Source organism: Puma concolor, chromosome D1 (assembly GCF_028749965.1).
Source record: "Puma concolor isolate L17-30 chromosome D1, mPumCon1.1.hap2, whole genome shotgun sequence".
In the NCBI taxonomy this organism is placed as follows: domain Eukaryota; kingdom Metazoa; phylum Chordata; class Mammalia; order Carnivora; family Felidae; genus Puma; species Puma concolor.
The window spans coordinates 90,923,574-90,948,189 of NC_141676.1; the positions used below are offsets into that span (position 1 = coordinate 90,923,574).

General features: G+C 36.8%; 1 protein-coding gene across 11 annotated transcripts in view; it reads left to right on the top strand.

The window, feature by feature from the left end:
* Nucleotides 1–24,616, top strand: part of ARHGAP32 (Rho GTPase activating protein 32) — a 306,604-nt gene that overhangs the window by 269,636 nt on the left and 12,352 nt on the right. For all 11 annotated transcript variants that reach the window (XM_086678673.1, XM_086678676.1, XM_086678671.1 and 8 more), the window contains 8 exons: nt 4,228–4,330; nt 6,150–6,294; nt 6,715–6,797; nt 13,846–13,953; nt 14,217–14,362; nt 14,976–15,171; nt 21,811–21,956; nt 24,394–24,465. In XM_086678673.1, coding sequence (XP_086534799.1) covers nt 4,228–4,330; nt 6,150–6,294; nt 6,715–6,797; nt 13,846–13,953; nt 14,217–14,362; nt 14,976–15,171; nt 21,811–21,956; nt 24,394–24,465 — 999 coding nt within the window. The remainder of the gene's footprint in view (nt 1–4,227; nt 4,331–6,149; nt 6,295–6,714; nt 6,798–13,845; nt 13,954–14,216; nt 14,363–14,975; nt 15,172–21,810; nt 21,957–24,393; nt 24,466–24,616) is intronic.

Here is a 24,616-nt window from a genome sequence, read left to right on the forward strand (position 1 = left end):
GGCCTAGAAGCCACCCCTCAGAGAGTGGAATTTGACTGTTTCATCTGTATCACAGAATGCATGCTTGATGCCTGGCATATAGAAGGGTTGTAATAAATGGTTGATGAATGAGCGAGTGAGTGAGTGAATGAAGAGAAGAGACACGAAACCACAGCTGTCAAGAAAAATCAAAGACCAGTCAGTGTCCTACTTACTTACCACACACTTCTTTTAGCTGTGGTTCTAATCTTAAATGTCATCAGTTTTAATTTAGACATGTACTTATTATATTGTCATGATGACATCAAAACTACTAAAAATACTAAATAAAAATGGATCAGAAGAATGCTGTTGGAGAGTGTGGGAATAATTCTTAAAGTCCTGCCCTCTTTTGGTAGAACCGGTGTGGAGGTTTTCTAATGCTACGTTTTGACTGGGTCATTGTTTAATGTGCACTTTGCTGGTTTGTTAGATGGTGTTGGGGGAAAAGATGGTTATTAAGATGCCTTTTTTAAAACTAGGATTTCTTCTAATAATGTAAGGGGTTCCCATATTGCTTTCTTATATGTTCGTGAAAAGAGAAACCAGATCTTTTCTCTTTTTATCTTCTGACCCTGTTCTTCAGTTTCTACTATCTTCTTTAAAATCAGTTTATGCTTTTTGGGGCGCCTGGGTGGCGCAGTCGGTTAAGCGTCCGACTTCAGCCAGGTCACGATCTCGCGGTCCGTGAGTTCGAGCCCCGCGTCAGGCTCTGGGCTGATGGCTCGGAGCCTGGAGCCTGTTTCCGATTCTGTGTCTCCCTCTCTCTCTGCCCCTCCCCCATTCATGCTCTGTCTCTCTCTGTCCCAAAAATAAATAAAAAACGTTGAAAAAAAAAAAAAATTTTTAAAATCAGTTTATGCTTTTCTCTTTCATTTTATTACGTATTTTAAATAACTTTCTCATTCATCTGTCTTAAAATTCTAAGTAATAGCACTGTTCAGTTATGTAATTTTATTTATGAAGCCCCACTATGTGATTGTTTTGGGAACACTCAGTCTTTTTGCCTAGGGAACATAAAATGTTAAACAGTTCAGATGTTTTCCATGATGTATTATGTCTGTGGAGCCTCAGCCATATATTATCAGGGAAAGACCTTTAATTCAAAGTTTGCCTACTTATTTAGGAGAGTATAAGCCAGTATGCATCTACTATCACATGGTTGTGAGAGTCCCAAGAAAGTAATCTATACTTTTTAAGAGATGGTAGCTTATTTTTATGAAAATTCTATAATGCATCCTAAGAGAGCCTGATAATACACAAATAAAACCCTGTGTTCTGAAGGGCTTTGAGTACCTGGGTCAGTTAGCATGCTAATTTGGAGAATGCATAATGAGAAGTGTCTTTTAAGAAAAAAAATTACAGCTTTGTTTTCCTTCCTTTCTTTAAGTAATTATATTGGTTATCCCAATAATCTCTAAATATATTTCCTTTGAAGTAGGTGGTAGAAATTTTCCAGGTCCCAGTTTATTATTTTACTTCTAGTTTGTAAGGATAGAAACCTAAGGTATTGAGATTATCATTGATGGAGCAGTATTAGTACTAGAACTCCAGTTCGTAAAGATATTTTTCTTGTTACTAAGATGATAGAAAGCATACAGTTGAAAATGAATACAGTTTCCTATGGAAACTAAGATGGCCCTGCTCTGCTGACTTGATCATATGACTTTCTGAGGCTCACAAGGGCAGTTATAGATTAATTCATTTGCTAAATTTGTACGTTGTTTCCAGACACAGACTTTGAATATACAAAGGCGGATGAAACATGCTTTTTGCTCCTTAAGAGCTTGACTAGTAAAGGGTAATAGTTGTATAGACAAGCAAATATTTCAAAATGACATAGTTCTTTGGGCACCTAGAACATAGTGCAGCTAGCTCTCCTTGGGAATATTCAAAGAAGGCTTGCTTAAGAGTGAAAATTCAGTTGGGTTTTCAACAACAGCCAAGAGTTTTCTATAAGAAGATGATAGTACGAAGAGAATACCAGGAAGAGGCAATTGGTTTTTCTCTACTAGGAAATTGAGGGACTTATAAAATGGCTGCTTTGTGTGGCAAAAGAGGAGAGACTTGAGTTGGCCTAGAGTTGTGAAATCAATAATGTAAGTGCAAACCATGAAGGACCTTATGTTCTAGGCAGTATTTTGCCTTAGTTAAAAATTGGCTTTGTACTTGGACTGTTTAAATTAGAATCTCATTTCGTCCGTTGTTTCCTGTTTGCCCTTGGGTAAAACTTCATGTCTGTAAGACTCAGTTTCCTCTCAAAATAGTGACAGAGCTTTTCCTATGGATTTTTGTGAGAACTAATTGAGGCATCTATTGTAAAAAACTTAGCTTGGCACTTATTACATGCTCAATAATATAGCTGCTTTAAAAAAAAATATTCAAAGCTAAAGAGTTTAAATTTTAAATTAAATTATAGGATCTGGTAGAATTTAAAAGATGGAATGCAGGAAGGACCAAAAAAAGGCAGGAGAACCGATGAAAAGTCTGATATAGGGGCACCTGGGTAGCTCACTTGGTTAAGCTTCCAACTTTGGTTCATGTCATGATCTCACGGTTTGTGGGTTCGAGCCTCGCATCGGGCTCTGTGCTGACAGCTCAGAGCCTGGACCCTGCTTCAGATTCTCTGCGTGTGTCTCTCTCTCTGCCTCTCCCCTGCTCATGCTCTGTCTCTATCTCAAATGTAAATAAACATTAAAAAATTTTTAAAAAGGTCTGTTATAATAATATTATGTACAGTAAATGAAATACATTAGCTATAATTACCTAATTAAAATATCTCAGTTGTTTCATTTGCCAATCTGAATGTTTCATCCTTTGTATAGCAGTTTTTTGCAGACCAAATAATGCTCTCCCAACCTTCCTTTCATGGATTCTTTTAACTAACACTATCAAATGAACATTCTTATGCTAAAGCCTGTAAACTCATCAGTCGTCAGTAAGACAATTAAGACATTAAGACAAAGTTCAAATTTCAGCTACTGTGCATTTTTGAATGAGTATAAAAACTTTTAAATTATGTACTTTGAATGGTCTTTTCTAGACTATAGGCCGGACTAGCTGTCAGTTTGTATCAGGTCTTTAGTGAGGTAACCAGAGAGAGTACCCCTTCTTTTTTTTTTTTTTTGCTTATTGCTACAGTGTCCTTTATGATTAACTGATAATATTAAGTCAAAACATCAGCAATTTTAATGTAAAGACAGGCAGGAAATTAAAAGATTCCCTCTACCTGAAGTCAGGTTGACCTTTGCCTTATGTTGGTGTTTTGTTTATTGGATAAAATTCAGAATTAGCATTAACTGTGAAAAGATGAGAGAAACTTTTATTTTTTTTATTTTTTAAAGTTTATTTTTATTTATTTAGAGCGAGAGCAGGAAAGGGTCAGAGAGAGAATACCAAGCAGGCTCCGTACTGTCGGCACAGAAGCTGATGTGGGGCTCAAACTCACAAGCCATTAGATCATTCATGACCTGAGCCAAAATCAAGAGTCAGATTCTTACCCAACTGAGCCACCCAGGTGCCCCAGATGAAAGAAACTTTTAAAAGTGGGAAACTGGGGGGCGCCTGGGTGGCTCAGTGGGTTAAGTGGCCGACTTCGGCTCAGGTCATGATCTCACAGTTTGTGAGTTCAAAACCCACATCAGGCTCTGTGCTGACAGCTCAGACCCTGGAGCCTGCTTCCAATTTTGTGTCTCCTTCTCTCTCTGCCCCTCCCCCACTTGTGCTCTGTCTTTCTCTGTCTCTCAAAAATAAATGTAAAAAAAATTTTTTTTTTTAAGTAGGAAATTGGAACACTTACAGGCAGTGATAATTGCCTAATGTTGGGATAAGTACTAGCTTTGTTATATCCATTTTCTATGTGTGAAGTTCAGCAAAACTGTTACAACTCTCCTGGTAACATGAATTCTGTTACTTACCATTACACTTACATGTAACTATCCTAATATATGAATTCTTTCACTTACTGTTAACACTTAAATGTAATGGGAGAGAGCTGGTCTTGATATTCAGGTACCAGTTGTCTAGTTTACATGTGAAAATAAGTAAACGTGTCTTCATCAATTTTTGTAGTAGACTAATCTCTGCCCCTTATAATTTTAATTTACAGATTTTTTTGCTTATGAAAACTAGGACATTCTGACTTTTTGTCAACTTTGTTTTGACAGAATACTCCCAATTTAATCTCTGTTTTTAAAACCCTGTCTTTAGTCCCCCAGGTTCTTCAAAGCTGTACAGCATTCATTGAGAGATATGGCATTGTGGATGGAATATATCGTCTCTCTGGCGTTGCCTCTAATATCCAGAGACTACGGTAAAAACTTATTTGGCATTTTCTTTTTCGTTCCTGTTGTAATTTCTTAAAATTAAATTATTTCAAAATTAAGGCACATTGATAACCATAACTTTCAGTAATATAGTCTGGATGAAGTGGGAAATAATATCCATATTGATTTTTGTAAATGTTTTCCTAAATGCCATTTCTTCATTTGTTCTATCAGAAAACCATGTCTCCTTAATCTCTTCAATTTTATATTTTTTCTCATTTCTATATTTGGAGATTTGAGCAAATTTCAAAGTTTGCATCCATGAAAAAAATGAGACGACAATTTCCATTGTAATAGAATTATTCTTTTTAATTAAAACTGACGAGTGAAACTTCTTCTGTTGAACCACTCTTGCAGCCCAGGAATCAATCACACTCGATCGTGGTGAATGATTCTTTCAGTGAGCTGTTGGATTTGGTTTGCTAGTATTGAGAATTTTTGCATCCATGTTCATCAGAAATATTGGCCTATAGTTCTGTTTTTTAGTGGAGTCCTTATTTGGTTTTGCTCTCAGGGTAGTTCTGGCTTCATAGAATGAGTTTAGAAGTTTTCCTTCCTTTCTGTTTTTTTGGAATGTATTGAAAAGATTGGTATTAACTCTTCTTTAAATGTTTGGTAGAATTCCCCTGGGAAGCCATCAGGCCCTGGACTTTTGTTTGTTGGGAGGTTTTTGATGACTGATTCTATTTCTTTGCTGGTTATCAGTCTGTTCAAGTTTTCTGTTTCTTCCTGTTTCAGTTTGGGTAGTTTATATGTTTCTAGGAATTTACCCATTTCTTCCATGTTGTCCACTTTGTTGGCATACAGTTTTTCATAATGTTCTATTATAATTGTTTGCATTTCTGTGGTGAAACTTCCTCTAATCCCCTTTAACACTAGTTTTGTAGCACATATACATGTTATGTATTCTACGTCCTCTCCCATTATCTTCTCAGAGACAAAAATAGTGGTATCCGTTATACCAGCAATATAAATTTTATTTTCTCTTAATCTCTTAGATTCTAGTCTGTTCTTAATATGCTCTTATCCTTCATTTTTCACTGTGCTGCACAGTGATTGCCATTATTCTACACAGATTTTAATATTCCAGTTGACCACAGAGCTCCTCTCTATTTTCAGGAATACACATTTGTAAAGTACTTAAACTGATTCTTGTACTGAAGATAGTTTCAGTCTTCAGTGTCAGATGGAGCAGATCCATTGTCCACATACACTAATCCTCTAGGTTGATAAGTAGTCCCATGCCTGTCGATTAATATTAATCAACCTCCTGGAGAGTGAGCCTAACTTGCCTTAGTATTCTAAGCACAACTTACATTTCACTCACTTTACACTATAGATCTTACTGGCTATTCAAATTCAGTTAGCTAGAAATTGCTTTATATTGTTCTGGCTTCCTTATCCTCCTTCAATAAAGTATTCCTGAACTATATACTCCTGAGGGATTTCTGTACAGAGTTGTTCATGGACCAGCTGCCACTCAGCCCTACTGTCCAGAATTGCCAAAATGTTAGCTATTCAAAGCACTGGAAATTGGGAGTTCTGTTTTCAGATCTATGTGTTAAGAGCTGCTCATCCATATATGTTTCAGAGGTTGTTGTCCTTTGTAATATTAGAGCTATGCCCATAATTTCCACTTAGAAAAACACTTCTCTTATGATCAGACATCCAGTTACTGCTGAAGTCCAAACGTAACCTACATAAAATACAATCACTTGAATAAAACATTAACTATGCTTTCTGTTTTAAGTCCTATATTTGCTTTTCCTTCAATAAAATAATTGTATTTTGTCTCTCGTTTGTTAGCCATGAATTTGACTCTGAACATGTCCCCGACCTGACTAAAGAACCTTATGTTCAAGACATCCATTCCGTGGGCTCCCTCTGTAAGCTGTATTTTCGAGAGCTCCCAAACCCTCTGCTCACCTACCAGCTGTATGAGAAATTTTCTGTGAGTACAAGTCACTGCTAATCAAGTTCTCTTTGGAGTTGTGCTGTGATTTTATGCCAAACGTGCAAAGATTGGTTTGGTCATGTAAGAAATAGTTCTGTGACTAAAATACCTCCTTCAAAGAAAACAGAAAACTGTTATTGATAGCTAGTCCATAGTCTTCACTGTTTTCACATGTGCATACATTTAGTTTCTGACTTTGGCCCACTAATCTTATCATCCTCAAATTGGTTACCATAAAGTTTTAAAAAATTATCCTTTAATAGATTTCAATGTCCATACAGTATGGAAACAAAGTTTACTTTCTTGATACTATATAGTTCCTTGTCGTTCAGTAGAGTGAGCACTGAATTGTAAGTGAATAGCTTAAGTTTCTACCAACAAAGCCTACTGGTCTGTTTCTCATTGTGATTGTTGCAGGATGCTGTTTCAGCAGCAACAGATGAAGAAAGGCTGATCAAAATTCATGACGTCATCCAACAACTGCCCCCTCCTCACTACAGGTAAATCACGTGTTGTAGATATCACCCAAGAGTACAAGTCAGTTGATGCGAAGAGTGGTGTTTTTCTTTGGTTTTCTAACTACTAAAACTTCCATGGAGTTCTGTTTAAACTTCCGTTTGTTCATACATTTATGTTTCTGTATCCCAAGGCCTGGCACAGTGCTTGGCATCCAGTAGGCACTTAATAAAAGTTGAATTAATGAACAAAAATAAATGAACAGATTGATAGTTGACTAAACCTGTTTTGGGGGGGGGGTTGTTTTGTTTTTTGTCTTTTGATACCCTGAGAAATACTGGTGTATGATCACAAGTGTGAATACTTGTGATTGCTTGAATCCAAAGTAGGATACAGTGCTGAGTGCCTGTTTACTTCCAACCCTCTTACCTTTTTCAAAAGGTGTCCAAGCTACATAGAACCACAAAACCTAACAGGGGTCTCAGAATTCCTCCTCGGGAGACTCTCAGATGATCTATAAACCTGTGTTTTCTTTTAGGTCTTGTTCTTGTTTATTGTTTTTGTTGCCATTGCTACTTTTTAAGACCCAATTTAATTTGTATGTTAGTTTGGACTCTAAGAAATAGTTTTGGTCATATCAGAGAAGACCAGAATAAAATTAAAGATGACTGCCATTTAGTGAGAGAAAGAAAACAGTATGAACCATAGGTGATGATATGCAAAAAAGCAAAAGGTAAAATTTTTAAATTTCAGTCATTGACAAAAAGTAAATGCAGTAGATGTTTTAGTAATACACGAATTAAGTAATTTAATGCTTTTTTTAAAGAATCACATTGGTCATATATGTATTTGAAAACTCAGCACTAAATTTGGCACTCAACACTAAAATTTTTAATCAACATTAAAAATTAGCATAGTTTTTTTTAGTCAGCACTATAGTTGTAAATCATGATAATCAAGAGCCAGAAGGTAACTTGGCCCTGACTCATTGTCCTGTTAACATAGCCTGTGTTAAGAGGAATGTGAGGGAATTAGAGAGGTTCTTAATGACCCATTGAAGAGTGAAAAAAAAACCCAACAACACAAAAGAGCTTTTGTGAAGGAAGGTCAAGAAATGAGGTCTTCAACCCTGAAAAAGAAAGCTGAGGAGACAAATCTGATAATACACAGTTATTGAAGAATATTTAAGGAGGAAGACAACTTTTTTTTTTTTTTTGTACTTGCCAGAAAAAGAAACCTAGTGCAATATAATGAATATTAGCTTTGATAGATGGGAGTTTTTATTTGCATGTTCATCACTTCCTATGTGACCTCTCCAAGCACTAATATCCATGTGTGTGAAAAGAATACTAATAATCCCTTCTTAAGAGGATTTTTTTGATGTTATAATGAGATCCAATGTGCGAATGAGTCTGGCCCTGAGTATTTTTTTTAATGTAAAACAGCAAGACAGATGATTAGAATTAGGCCAAGACTTCTTGACTTAGTTTTATAGGAGGTACCATATAAATATATCTTTTTTCTCTAAATTAAAAAAAAGATCAATATAATATATATGTACATGGTCTTAAAAAGTCAAATGGTGTGTACAGATGACTATTTTTCACTGTAAAATGAAAAATGCTCCACAACCCCCCTTCCTGATTTCTCCTTATTCTCTATTTCTGAATAGCATGCGTATGCTTTTATTTCTTGATTTTTCATTTTTAGATAATTATTTTTACCTTCCTTTTGTGGTGAATAAAATTTATCTTTCTTATCACCCCCACCCCAGTACCACACAAACTCACACTTCCCTTCTTTCATGTTCAGAGTCTGGTTATGTCAGCATTTGGAGTTAAACCAGTATTCACTGTCTATAGTGTAGTATTACAACCATGTAACTGTTATTCATGACTGTACATAATAGATACTAGAGTTTATTTCCTTTCTGGAATAACTGTGTGTGTGTGTGTGTGTGTGTGTGTGTGTGTGTGTGTGTGTGTGTAGCAGATGCCCATTTTTGGCTTGCTAAGTTTCTGTTCATCACTAGTTTATCCCTGAAACTCTTTCACAGGACTATAAATGTTCTGTCAGTGTGTTCAGACTTATCAGGCAACGTGTTTGTTTTTTTTTTGGTCCTGTGAAAATATCCCTGCTGGAGCCTTATGCCCCACTACTCAGTACCTCAGTCCAGGCTGTTTGCTCTCTAGATGTGCAACACTGTGAACTCTTAACCCTCATTTTGGAAGTTCTATTCATTGCCTCCTGCAGGATCTCTTGTTATCATCTCCCTTGTTTTTACTCCCTGCTTTGTGGTAGACATCTTTGGAAGCTTCTCCAGGAAAGTCGAACGGGAGGTAAATGTGTTGAGACTTTGATATGAAAATGCTCCTATTCTACTCTTGTATTTGATTGGTAGTTGACTACAGAATGTTAGCCTGTAAATAATTTTTCCCCATAATTTTGATGGTATCACACCATTGTCATCTAAGCAAAAATGCTGCAGCCATATGACATATTTTGTTTTGTTTGTATCCTTTCTGGATGCTTTTGAATTTAGAACCTACCTAGTGTTCAGTTTTCACATTGACCCATCTTGGAGTGGGGTCTTTTTCATTCTTTGCTGTGGACACTTGGTAGGCTTTCTCCATCTGGAAACTTCTGGGAAATTTTCTTGTTATTATTTCCTTGATGGTTCTCATTGCAGCTGAAATCCCTTCTTTTTTCTTTATTCTCTTTCTGGGTTTATTGTAGCTCTTGAACTAACTCTTTCATTTTCTCATCTTCCTTTGTCAGTTTCCACATAGGGATTTCCTCCATCTCTTGATTTACAAGAAAGTTATTTCCAGGAACAAACAAACTAAACTTTCTTCCTTCCTTCTGTCCTTCCTCCGTACCTTCCTCCTGCCCTTTCTTGTTCTACTTTACAGCATCCTGTTCTTATCTCATGGATATAATATCTGCTCTCTAGGAGAATATTACTGGTAATTATAGGTTTTGTTTTGTTTTGTTTTAAATTGTTCTCTGCTTGTCACAGTATTTGTTCCTCATTTGGCAGCTCACCCTTATCAAGACTGCAAAATATTCAACAGATTTATGGAAGCAAGAAACAAAAATTCTTTTTTAAAAAATCATGTTTTATAAGTGTGATAGCATTTAACTTCATTATGATTTAAAATAATCTGCCATGAACAGTTATAGAAACACTTAAGATTGGCTTTAGGTAAGCTTACAGTTTAAATGATATTTAGTCAAAGTGGTGCAGGGAAAGAAACCTATTAAACAAAAAAACTTAATAGTGCTGTAGACACCAATCTGTACATTTTACAGAGGGAATCGAGAGTATTGGTTAATATTGTGGGTGAATTAAGAGAACATCAGTAATATATATGGACAGTGTGTATTATGTGTGTGTATATATGTATACATATATGAGATATACTATATGTGTATATATATTTTATGTATGTATACATATATACTGTATACACATGTATACATACATTAATATAGTATGTATACAGCATGTCTAGCATATATATGTATACATACTAATATATGTATGTATATATACTGTATATATGGTATATGTGAATAATTATGTCAGCAAACTAAAATATATGGTACATAAAATATATAAAACATATATTCAATATAATTAAACACTATTGGCAAGGTGCTATTCTTAGAATACAATGATAAACAAGATAGAATTCATTACCTCAAGGAACTGAAGTTTTAGAGGGGTTATGTATAAAATAGGCAATACTGTATATATATCCATATAAATATATATAATAGACAGTATATATGTATATATTTCTCATCTGATAAAGTATGTATGCCTCCTATATTTTTTATATTTTATATAAATAAATCTCCCAACATAAGTTTTATTTATATCCCTTACATATTTATCCCCTGTTGTGTAGTACATTTATGTCACCTGTTACATATAATGTCTCATTATAATGTAGGGACTTTGAAGCCAAACTACCTATATTAGCTATGTGACCTTGTGACCTTGGGCAAGTTCCTTTGCCTCTTAGGCTCAGTTTCATTGTGTCTAAAATAGACAATAATAGTACTTTTCTAGTAGGATTATTATGAATATTAAAGGAATAGAACTTAGGACAAGGCCTGTTACATAAGTGCTATTTATATGTGTTAATTACCCTTATTGTTATTGTTATTATGTATATCTGTGCATTTGCTTTTTTATGTTTTATCTATAATGTGTGTATGTGTGTATATACACTCACATATGTATCTTCTGTAGAAGCAAGAAACAAATTATTTTTTAAATCATGTTTAAATAAAGTGTTTATACCATTTAACTTCATTATGAATTAAAATAGCCTTGCATAAACTTTACAAAAACACTTAAAATTGGCTTTAGGTAAAGCTTACAATATATATTCATATATAACTTATATATATTATGTTTATCTCCTCTAACTATATTCATATTTTTCCTACACAGTATGTATTTTCCTTTATTATACAGATATAGATATTTTTCAACAATATATAGATATTTCCCTTATTAATTACATATGTAGCTCCCTTATTTAATCTTCCCTGTTGAACATTATATACTTTTACCTGCTATATATTATGTATTGTACATGTATTGTACCATATATCTGTATAGAATATATATCTATATATATTTATATGGATATATATGTATTGTTTGTTTTATAAACACAAGTTCCTTGAGGCCATGAATTCTGTCTTGTTTATCACTGTATTCTCAGAATAGAACCTTGCTAATAGTAAATGTTCAATAATATATATTGAATATATATATTATATATTTTATGCACCATGTATTTTATAGCTTGCTGGTATATGTATACATATATAGAATGTATATCCTAATATTATTTTCTTTATTCCTAATATATATTACCTACAATGCATGCCCACATGTTTTACATATATTGTTTACTATATACATATTTCCCATTCTATATAATATATAATTCCTTGTGATAGATCTCCTGCTATCTAATGTGTTTTTATATTCTAGCGTCCTCTACATACATATACTGCTGAATACAACAGTGCTGACTCACCTCATGGCACTGCTGACTAAAATTCTCCTTTAGCTTTTAAAAACATTTTTACAATTAGATATGTGAATAAAATGGAATCTTTGGTTGTTTTGATTTGCATTTCCTATAAAGTATATTTGTGAAGTACTTTAATATTTCCCTTCCTTCATCTACCCACCACCCAAAATTGTAAGATTTTACATGTTTTCTGAACACATTTATCAAGCTTCCCACCTGTACATGGTCTCCAGACCAGCCCCACTTCTGTCTGTGTGTCTGCCTTTCCTACTTAAGAATGTTAGGAGGGAACGAAAGTTCCACCTGCAGTTGAAGGAGCAGGGACTTTGGAGCCATGCCGACCTTGATTTGAGACAAGCACTTCTTGGCTTTGTAACCTGGGCACACCTTGGCTCTCTCCTCCATAAAGTGGGGAGTGGCAACACTGTGCTGGGTAGGGCTGTTAGGGGAACTTGATGAGATCCCTGTAGAAGCATGTTCAGGGCTCCTGGGTGGCTCAGTCGGTTGAACTCAGCTGACTCTTGATTTCGACTCAGATGATGATCTCATGGTTCCTGAGTTCAAGCCCCGCATGGGTCTCTGCGCTGACAGCAAGGAACCTGCTTGGGATTCTTTGTCTTTCTCTGTATCTCTCTCTCTCTCTCTGCCCCTCCCCTGTTCACTGTCTCACACTCTCTTTCTCAAAATAAATAAATAAAACATTTAGAAAGAAAGAAAGAAAGAAAGAAAGAAAGAAAGAAAGAAAGAAAACAAGCATCTTCGACAGTGCTTCTAGCTGCCAGCCTCTTTCTTCTCAGATTCACATTGGTCTCTTGGGCTCATATGCCGACCACAGTTTAACTTTCATTACTGTTTCATATAACAGTCTTAAACTTCTGTCTCCTATTTATTGTCTTTAATGGCTTCAGTCCCTATACACTGTAGGTAGGGGCACTTTGAGAAATGTAGGTAATACCTCTGTGTGTTTATCTGATCTCACTTGCATCTAAGCTGATCATGTTTTCTTTCCAAAACTGTTCTGCCCTGTTATTTTAATCTCTCTATATATGCATAGAATTGTTTAAGTAAAGCAAATAAGATAACCCAGGATATTAGGATTTGGAATAGGCTTTCTCTTCTAAAAGCACATTTTTTACTCAAATATTCTCTGTCCTTGGTGCCCACTGCAATTCTTCTTTTAACTGTTTAGGCTGGTGAAATACTGTTTTCTTTTATAAAAGAAAAGTTTAAGTCCTCTCCTGTTAGCGTGTCTGTTACAAGTAGAATATCATAAGTTCATGATATCATGTGTTGAGAAATTAGCTTTTATGGAGGACTTACTTCACTGGTGTCCTTGAAACTAGATGTCTGATATTGAGGAGGTCACCTTTTGGGATGAGCACTGGGTGTTGTATGGAAACCAATTTGACAATAAATTTCATATATTGAAAAAAAAAAAAAAAGAAACTAGATGTCTGACAGCCAGGAGCAAATATTCCTAAAGATTTTTATTCATTCATTCATTTTTTTTTAAAATATGTATTTTTGAGAGCAAGAGAGAGAGACAGAGTGTGACCGGGGGAGGGAGAGAAACACTGAGTCTAAAGCAGGTTCCAGACTCTGAGCTGTCAGCACAGAGCCCAACTCCGGGCTGGAACCCACGAGGAGTGAGATCATGACCTGAGCTGAAGTTGGACGCTTAACTGACAGAGCCACACAGGCGCCCCTCCTAAAGACTTTTAAAAACTAAGACTGTTTTTTAGAACCAGTCCTGTCAGAAACGTTCATTCTTACTGCATCTGCCTTACACTTTTTTCTTAGAATTCTGTAGATGTGATTACTGTATGCAGAGTATGTAATTCATAATATTCTTCTGACATTTCTGTGGTAATAATAATATTCAAACCTAAACAGCAACAAAAAAATTTGCTGGAGTTTGTATGGTTTGTTTTTCTATTTTTCTATTGAAATCTTAAAAATTAATTAGCACCTTCAGTCTCTAAACTGCTACATAGTGTTTCTTTCTGTTAATACGTTCTATTGCATTTTCCAGAACGCTGGAGTTCCTGATGAGACACTTGTCTCTTCTAGCTGACTATTGTTCCATCACAAATATGCATGCAAAAAACCTAGCAATTGTTTGGGCTCCAAACCTGCTAAGGTAAGATGCATTTGACTTATGACCTTAAGTAGAATTTGTCATCTTAAATGAAAGTGTTCCTTCAGTGTTCCATGAGGACAGTTTTTAAAAGTAAAACCCATATGCTGTTCTTATGAGCATCTCCTTAAAAGAGGCAAGTGGAGCTTAACCAAGGTGCTAAAAGTATGCTTTCTTCCTCTGGGGCTTACACATTTAAAAAAAATAATGCTCTTTGAGACTGCTATCTTTGGAGTTCTCTGATGGTAATGTTGGTTACCCCCCAGATCGAAACAGATAGAATCTGCCTGCTTCAGTGGGACAGCAGCTTTTATGGAAGTGAGAATTCAGTCTGTGGTGGTTGAATTCATCCTGAATCACGTAGATGTCCTCTTCAGTGGGAAAATCAGTGCTGTCATTCAGGATGGAGCAGGTACAGCTCACACGGATTTTGTTTACTACAAGGAACATTTTGTTTGTATCTGTTCTTATAAAGGGATGGAAAACTGCATTTCTTATCTCAGTGTAATAATAAAACTGTCTTTGGTAGAAAGCAGCTAATTTATGTCCACTTCTCAAAATGCATAGCTTAATAGTTATTTTGTGTGTACTTAGTGAGTACTACATATTAGACCTATTGTGTAAGTTCATGACACATTAAAAAATATGTCATTTATTGATGTATATAAAGATATGCTATGGAGCAGCAAAAGAACAATTTTTTCCAAAACCAAAGAGATCTCACTGATACCCGGTCTTGCTTGGTATCTCTTCAGAAAGGAAAAGAGTTAAATTATTTAAGGAATTTAAAATATCTATATTTATATATATTTATATGTCATTGTTAACAACCTGCTGTGTCACCTTCTTTTCCTCATTCAGTATAATGCCCTATTATTTTTGCCATTCAAAAAACTTAATGAAGAAAATTTAAAACAACACAGATAGGTAGATAGATGGAGACTGATACACAGACACTCACACATATTTTTTTTATCTATGCCAAAAATCTTTACTCTTTTCATTGCTTTTCTTTCTTTCCAAAGCTTCTCTGTCGAGACCCAAGTCCCTGCTGGTTTCCTCTCCATCCACCAAGCTGCTGACATTGGAGGAAGCCCAGGCACGAACGCAAGCTCAGGTCACTTCTCCAATTGTGACTGAAAATAAATATATTGAAGTAGGAGAAGGACCCGCTGCACTTCAGGGAAAGTTTCATACCATAATTGAGTTTCCACTTGAAAGGTAAAATTCATTGAATCCTCTTTAATAATGTGATTTTCATGGCCAAGTGTTCTTCTTTTTTTAACTTTTGTATTTTAGTATTATTGTATCGATGTTGAGCTAGTCCCAGAAAAACCCATTCATTTGATTACAGATGATATTTCATAGGGAATGACACAAATGATTCTCGAAAAGCATGACAACATCATGTCATTTTAAAGAAGATGAAAGTTAATCATAGACGGTGAACTGTTAGGAAAAGTAATACACTTCTACTATGTAGGGTTTGATTTTCTCTCTGAGATACTTATTTAGACATAAACTGAATTGGAACAGATTACTCAGGAAATAATGGATGGATAATGACTTGTTTGACATTAAGTTTAGAATAGGCAGAACTTCTCATAGTGTGACCTCCCAACCAGCATGAAGAGATGAATGCATAATATTCCTCTGTGTGTGCGTGTGTGTGTGTGTGTGTGTGTGTGTGTGTGTGTGTACACACGGCATCTTCTTTATGCATTCGTATCTTGATGGACACTTGGGCTGCTTCCACATCTTGGCTATTGTAAATAATGCTGCAGTAAACCTAAGAGTGCACATGTCTTTCAAATTAGTGTTTTTGTTTTCTTTGGGTAAGTATCCAGAGGTGGAATTACTAGATCATATGGTGCTTCTATTTTTAATTTTTTGAGGAACCCTCATACCATTTCCCATAATGGCTGCACTAATTTATATTCACACCAGCAGCGCAATGAGGGATCCCTTTTCTCCACTGCCTTGCCAACACTGGTCATTTCTTCTCTTTTTGACACTCGCCATTCTGACTGGTATGAGGTTGTATCTCATTGTGCTTTTGATTTGCATTTCCCTGGTGATGAGTGATGTTGAGCATATTTTCAGGTGTCTGTTGGCCATCTGGATGTCTTTTGGGCGGAAAGGTCTTTTCAGGGCCTCTGCCTATTTTTTGATTGGATTGTCTTTTGGGTGTTGAGTTGTAGGATTTTGAAATATATTTTGAATGTTAATCCCTTATTGGATATATCATTTGCAAATATCTTCTCCCATTTAGTAGGTTATCTTTTTGTCTTGTTGATGGTTTCCTTCACTGAGCAAGTTCTTAAGTTTGATGTGGTCTCAATTGCTTATTTTTGCTGTTGATGCCCTTGCCTGAGGAAATACTCAGAAAAGTACTGTTAAGGCTGATGTCCAGGAGATTACTGCCTATATTTTCTTTTAGGAGTTTTATGGCTTCAGGCCATACATTTAGATCTTTAATCTATTTTGAGTTTATTTTTGTGTGTGGTGATAGAAAATGGTCTAGTTTCAGTCTTTCACATGTAGCTGTCCAGTTTTCCCAGCACCATTTGTTGAAGAGACTGTCATTTCTCCATTGTGTTTCTTGCCACCTTTGTCATGGATGAATTGACTGTATATGCATAAATTTCTTTCTGGGCTGCCTGCTGTCCTGTTGAACTGTGTGTTGCTTTTGGTGCCAGTATACCGTACAATTTTGATATCAGGGACTGTGATACCTCCAGCTCTGTTCTTCCTCAAGATTGCTGTGGCTGATCAGGGTCTTTTGTGGTTCCTTACAAAGTTTAGGATTTTTTTTTTTTGTTCTTGTGTGATGAATACTATTGGTATTTTGATCGGGATTATGTTACATCTGTAGTTTGCTTTAGGTAGTATACACATTTTAACAGCATTAATTCTTCCAATCATAAGCATGGTGTGTCTTCTCATTTGTTGGTGTCATCTTTAATTTTTTTCACTAACGTCTTATAATTTCCAAAGTATAGGTGTTTCACGTCCTTGGTAAATTTATTCCTAGGCATTCTGTTCTTTTTGATGCAACCATCTTTTTGATGGTTTTTTTAAATTTATTTTTCTGCCAGTTTGTTACTAATGTAAAAAAAACAGCTGAAGATTTCTGTATATTAATTTTGTATGTGCAACTTACTGAATTCATTCATTAGTTCTACTAGTTTTTTGGTGGAATCTAAGGTTTTCTATGTATGGTATCATTTCATCTGCAAACAATGACAGTTTTACTTCTTCCTTGCCAATTTGGATGCCTGCCTGCCTCCTGTCTGTCTGTCTTTCTCTCTCTCTCTCTTTCTCTTTCTTTTTCTCTTTTTTCTTTTTTTCTCTCTTTCTCTCCTCTTTCTGTCTTTCTCTCTCTCTTTCTCTCCTTCTTCCTTTCCTTCCTTTTCCCCTTCCTTTCCTTTCCTTCTTGTGTGAGTGCTTATAGCTAGCACTTCCAGTACTGTGTTGAATAAAAGTGGTAAGTGCATCCTTGTCTTGTTCCTGATCTTACAGGAGAAACTTTCAGCTTTTCACCATCAAGTGTGTTGTTATCTGTGGGTTTGCTGTGTATGGCCTTTGTTATGATGAGATATGTTCCTCCAAACCCACTTTCTTGAGAGTTATTATCATGAACAGATGTTGAGTTTTGTCACATGCTTTTGGTGCATCTGTTGAGATGTGCATGTGATTTTTATTCTTCATTTTGTTAATGTGGTCTATCATGTTGATTGATTTGCAGCTGAGTCATCCTCTCATTGCTGAAATAAATCTCACTTTATCTTGCTCATTGATCCTTTTAATGTGTTGTTGAACTCAATTTGCTAATATTTTGTTGAGGATTTTTGCTTCTGTGGTCATCAGGGATATTGGTCTATGATTTTCTTTTTTTTTTTTTGCAGTGTCTTCACCTGGTTTTATGGTAGTGCTGGCCTTGTAGAATAGATTTGGAAACATTTCCTCATTTATTTGTTTGGAATAGTTGGAGAAGGATAGGTAGTTTTTTATTTTCTGTCTGGATGGATCTATTCATTAATGTAAGTGGAGTGTTAGAAGTCCCTGACTGTTATTGTATTACTGTCATTTTCTCCCTTTATGTTTGTTAATATTTGCTTTGTGTATTTAGGTACTTCTGTGTTGGTTGCATAGATACTTACAATTGTTATAGCGTCTGAGTTGGATTGATTCCTTTATTACTATGGAATGCCCTCTTTGTCTCCTGTTACAGTCTTTGTTTTAAAGTATGTTTTTTTGTGTAAATTTTGCTACCCCAACTTTTTTTTTTCACTTCCATTTGCATGGGATATCTTTCTCCATTTTTTTCACTTTCCGTCTGTCTGTTTTAACATGTGAAGTGACTGTCTTGTAGGCAGCACAGAAATAGATCTTGTTTTGTTTTTTTTTTTTTATCCATTCAATAACCCTTTGTCTTTTGATTGGAGCATTTAGTCTATTTACGTTTAAAGCAGTTACTGGTAGGTTGTACTTATTGCCATTTTGTTCATTGTTTTCTGGTTATTTTCTTAGTTCTTTGTTTGTTTCTTTTTCTCTTGCTATCTTTCCTTGTGATTTAATGACTCTTTAGTGTTGTGCTTGGATTCCTTTCTCTTTTGTGTGTGTTCATCTATTATGGGATCTTGGTTTGTAGGCTTGAGGTTCATATATAATGCCCTATGTATATAGCAGTTTATATTGAGTGGATGGTCACTTAAGTTAAAACACCACATTTTTACTCCTTCCTCTACATTTTATGTATATGACATCATATTTTACATCTTTCTATTTGTGAGTCTCTTAACTAATTTTTTAAGTATACTTGATTTTGCTACTTTTTTCTTTCAACCTTCACACTAGCTTTATAAATGATTGATCTTTATGTTTGCTTTTACCTGTGAAATTTTTTCCTTTAATCATTTCCGTTCTAGTTATGGCCTTTTCTACTTAAAAAAAAAAGGCTTTGTATCATTTCTTGTATGGCTAGTTTTGTAGGGAACTTCTTTAACTTTTGTTTGTCTGGGAAAGTCTATCTCTTCTGAATGAGCCTTGTCAGGTAGAGTGTTCTTGGCTGTAGATTTTTTTCCTTTCAGCACTCTGAATATATCATTTCACTTCTTTCTGGCCTGAAAAATGTCTGCTAAAAAATCAGCTGATAGCCTTATGGGGTTTCCCTTGTATGTAACTATTTGTTTTTCTGTTGCTGCTTTTAAGATTCTCTCCTTACCTTTAATTTTTCCTATTTTAACTATTATGTGTCTTTGTGTGGACCACCTTGGGTTCATCTTCTGGGAGGCTTTTGGGCTTCCTGGACCTGGATGTGTGTTTTATTCCCTGCGTTAGGGAAGTTTTCAGCTATTACTTCTTCAAGTACGTTTTCTGCCCCCCTGCTTTTCTCCTTTTGGGATCCCCATAATGCAAATGTTAAGATGCTTGATGTTTTCCAGAGGCCCTTTTGCCTACTGTCATTTTAAAATTTTTTTCTTTTTGCTGTTCAGCTTATGTGGTTTCTGCCACCCCGTCTTCCAAGTTGCTGATCCATTCTTCTGCGTCCTCTGATCTGCTGTTGATCCCCTCGAGCGTATTTTTCATTTCAGTTATTCTGTTTTTTTCAGCATTTTTGGTTCTCTTTTCCATTTTTTATCTCTTTGTTGCAGTTCTCACTGACTTCATCCACTCTCCTTCGAAGTCCAGTGAGCATCTGTGACCATTACTTTGCATTGTTTATTAGGTAGATTACTTATCTCTGTTTTGTTTAGTTCTTTTTCTGAGGTTTTGTCCTGTTATCTCAATTGGAACATATTCCTCTGTCTCCTCATTATTCTTTCTCTGTATTGGGTAGTCAGCTGTCTCCCGGGCCTAAGGTAGTAGTAGCGTTATTAGAAGGCGTCTTGTGTTGGGGCGCCTGGGTGGCGCAGTCGGTTAAGCATCCGACTTCAGCCAGGTCACGATCTCGCGGTCCGTGAGTTCGAGCCCCGCGTCGGGCTCTGGGCTGATGGCTCGGAGCCTGGAGCCTGTTTCCGATTCTGTGTCTCCCTCTCTCTCTGACCCTCCCCCGTTCATGCTCTGTCTCTCTCTGTCGCAAAAATAAATAAACGTTGAAAAAAAAAAAAAAAAAGAAGAAGAAGAAGGCATCTTGTGGAGCCCAGTATTGCAATCCCTCCTGGTCACCAGAACCAGGTGCTCTGGGGTGTCCCCTCTGTGGGTTGTGTGTGTTCTGCTGTTGTGAGTGGGTGGGGACTGCTGTGGATGTGCTGGTGGCCGGGGCTGGCCCTCAGTCCAGCTGCCTACAGTGACCAGCCATGACCACTGTGGGCACACTGGTGGGCACAGCTGGACTTCAGTGTGGTGGTCTGAGAGGCCTGGCTGTAGCTGCTGTGGGAATGCTTGGTGAGGGGCGACCTTTGGTGCAGCTGGTTAAGAGGCCTCTGTAGCTACTGCCCGTGTGCTGGTGGCCGGGGTGGCTCCCTCCCTCCCTGGGGCAGGAATTGCTTTGGATTTGGATGGGCCCCATCCTGACCAAGGCTGCCTGCTAGGTGCGGCAGGAGCCACTTTGGAGGAGTGCCAGCAGGGACAGGTGGGTCGGGTGGGACTAGTCTGAAGGGAATACTGGGCATAGTGTTAGCAAGGTAGATGGATAGTGTCAGAACTGGCTTCTGCCAGTGCTGGGCCAGCGAGACTGAAGGAGGGGGGAAAAAAAAAGATGCCTACCAGCATTTTCCATAATCTCTTCAAAAATTTCTTTCTAGAATAGTAGTCAAGAGAGTAGATACTGGGTTCCAACCCTGCCTCCATTATTTACTAGTTTTATAACATTAAGGAAGTTACTTAAAATTAGTGTCATAGTTTCCTCAGCCTTACAATGAGAATATTAGTACTTTTCTCATATGGTTATTTTTAATTTAGATGAGCTATTACATATAAGGCAGTTAGCACAGTGCCTGCCTTTCAATATATGCTAGTTATCGTTTGTAATACTTTTCTTTTTGGTGTATTTTTTTTCTAATTTTTAAAAAATGTTTATTTATTTTTTGAGAGAGAGTGAGAAGAGTGAGACAGAACATAAGTGGGGGGAGGGGCAGAGAGAGAGGGAGACACAGAATCTAAACCAGGCTCTAGGCTCTGAGTAGTCAGCACAGAGCCCGATGTGGGGCTCAAACTCATGAGCCATGAAATCATGACCTGAGCCAAAGTTGGACACTTAACCAACTGAACCACCCAGGTGCCCCTCTTTTTGGTTGAATTCTGTTTACTTACATGTAAAATAATTTTCTTTAACTCTTTTATTTTTGGAGTTTTAATAATTCCTACGTCCAAATATTTCTTATTCGCAACTTATTTCACTTACTGTGAGGTTAGATATAAATATAAAAACCTGTATAAAAATTACCTTTGTGACTAGTTATTAATATTAAAATTGAGGGGTGCCTGGTTGGGTCAGTCGGTTGAGTGTCTAGCTCTTGATTCTGGCTTAGATTGTGATCTCAGGGTTGTGGGATCGAGCCCCACATCAGGCTTTGCACTAGAGTGGAGCCTGCTTGAGATTCTCTCTCTCTCCCCCCCTCTGCTCCTACCCCTGACTCGTGGTCTCTCTCTCCCTCTCTCTCTCTCTCTGTCTCCCTCTCTCTGTCTCCCTCTCTCTCTCTCTCTCTCTCCAAAATAAAAAACAAACCTATACATTTTATTTCCATTTCATGCTTTAGCTGCACAGTTTAGGTGCACATACACATATGTATGTGTATGTGTATGTTTTCAGCTGTGCCTCTCTAGGCTCTTTGGTTCTTTCCATCATTTGTACATTTCCTGTAAGTAAGGATAGCCCCTGGGATATCTTAACACAGGTTATTTTCTCTCTTACAGGAGGAGGCCTCAAAATAAAATGAAAAAATCTCCCGTGGGCAGCTGGCGTTCCTTTTTCAACTTGGGGAAATCATCATCTGTTTCTAAGCGGAAGTTGCAGCGGAATGAGAGTGAGCCTTCTGAGATGAAAGCCATGGCTCTGAAAGGTTGGTGCTCTCCTGCCCTTCCTGTGCTCTGCTGCCGGGACAGCAGCCCACACGGCCGCTCCGCACTGCCCGTCCCATGGCGCACTCTGGGTCTGTAGTCAGTGTATTGTTATACTGTGTTTCTGTATGGTGTGTCCACGGTTGTGGTGCTACCCCTGAATTGTCTTCTTTTATGCGCAGACACATACATAAACACGTAGAAGTACCCAGTTTCTTGTGGAAACTGTGTAGATTATATAGAGTGAGAATGTGGTTAAAATTCACAACATACTCATAGCATAGTTTTATATATTGCTGTTAATACAAAATAACTGCCATGGTGTTAAGTTTATTCATGTACATTTATATAGATTTAAAATGTGATAAAACCATGTTTCAACATGCCTTTTAAGTTTATGACTCTTACAACCAAGGAATCTATCTTTTTCCTGGGTAATTCATTGATGAGAGTATCTTATTATATTAAAGAAATCGCTTACTGTTGTTGAAAATACTACTCGTAACAATAGTTTAAAATCCATCATCTGCTGACATTGACAGCTTCTGAATCTAGGAAGGATAGTAGTGCTTGAATGTTAGAAATACAACGTTCAGTTCATTTAATTCATCATTCGGTTTGCCGTCATGTACTAAGTAAAGCATATACTAGATATATTGATAGCAGCCTCTCAGATAAAAAGAAAATTAAGATACTGCCCCTACCTTCGGAGACTTACTTGGGAAATCATATGTGTAAGAAGATAAATTTCATTCAGAATCATAGCAATTGAGGTAGATGTTTGTGTGAGGTATTTATGGTAGGACATGCCAATTTGTATAGGGAAAGGGACTAGTAGTCAGAAATACACCCTTTGACTTGGTTTTTTGAAAGATAAGTAGGGATTCGTGTGATCACCAAGAGGCTGAGAAAGGTATTTCAGGAAATGAGAGTAAGGTGTGTGCTCATGTGTGGAGCAGGGAACTTGGCTGGGTACATTGTGGTACAAAAAGAGGTTTCGGTCCCTAGGGGCCTTGTGTGCTCGTCAGAGTTTTGGTTTTGTCTTCCATTCCTTTGGGGGTTATCAAGTGGCTTTAATAATGTAACACGATCACACTTGCATTGAAGAAAGATGACTTCAGCAGCAGTATAGGGAATATATGGGGAGAGAAGAAGACTGGAGACTGGACAGTTATTAGGAGACAGTTACAATTGTACAACCAAGAAACAAACAGTGAGTGTCTGGAGTAAGCAGTGACAGTAGAAGTGGGAAATAGATTTGAGATATTTAGGAAGCAGAATCTACAAGGCTGAGTGACCAAAGGATTGTGAAGGATGAGAAAAAAAGAGGAGCAAAGATCATTTTCAGTTCTCATTAAATGATTAGGGAGATGGCATTATTCATGTAGGGAGTAGTAGTCTGGGGAAGAAAAACGATGTGTTTATTTTGGACACGGTGAGTTGGACATGGCCAAGAGACGATTAGTGGTATGGATCTGGAATTCAGTAAAGGGGCTTAACATTAGTAGAAATATGGATTTGGAAGTCATCAGCAAACGCTCAAGGATGAAAACTCTGGAGAGAGATTTTATGGGAGAGCCTGTTGAGTGAGAGAAGCAGGTTGGGAACTGAGTCTGGAGAAAAGCAGTGTTTAAAGGACTGGAAAAAGGAGAGTTGTTACGAAAAGAGTAAGAGGAAATGATTACAGAAGGATAGGCAGTGGACACACCTTGCTCTCATTTCTGTGATCACCAGAAATCATGGAGGAGGGGTTTAAACAGAAAGTGTCACCAGTGTTGAGCGTGGCCAAGAGGTAAATGAGGATGATGATATTTAACAAATAAGATCCAACATACGTAATCAAGGCACTGTGTTAGTTTCCTAGGGCTATCATAACAAGTTGCTACAAATTGGGTGACTTAAACCAACAGAACTTTATCCCCTCATAGTTCTGTAGGCTAAAAGTCTGAAACTGAGGTGTCAGCAAGGCCATATACCCTTCAAAGGATCCAGGGAAGAATCTTCCCTCACCTCTTCCAGCTTCTGCTGGCTCTTGGTGGTGTCACTCCACTCCCTGCCTGTCTTTGTATGGCCTCCTCGGTCTCTGTGTCCTCTCTGCTTAGAAGGACACCAGTCATTAGATTTAGGTCGTACCCTAAGTCTAGTATGATGTCATCTTAAGATATCATGCTAGTCTTTAGGAAATACAATGGAAAGAAGTTTTAAAATTCATCCGTATTCTCAAGTTCATAATCTTTTAGAAGAGATTTTTCACATAGGAAACCATCTGAAAACAAGGCAGCACCTTATATAATATAATGCTTAAATTGAATGTGATTGTCAAAATGTAAAGCTGTTCACTCTTGGCAGTTTAAATGTGTGTAGAGACGAACAGTGTTCCTTTCCTCTACATCTGTAGCAGTGAATAAAACTTCACGCGATTTGGATTTCCTTCTTCAGGTGGCAGGGCAGAAGGAACCCTCCGTTCAGCTAAGAGTGAAGAATCTCTTACTTCTCTCCATGCAGTCGATGGTAAGACTAAAAGCATCAATTGTTTTATTCTTTATTTCATTAAAGAACACAATTGAGGATATTTAATAAGTACATGCTTAATAAATAGGCTATAGACTATCATTTCCAAAGAATCCTAATATCTAGCATTGTCCATTGATATTTTCATATA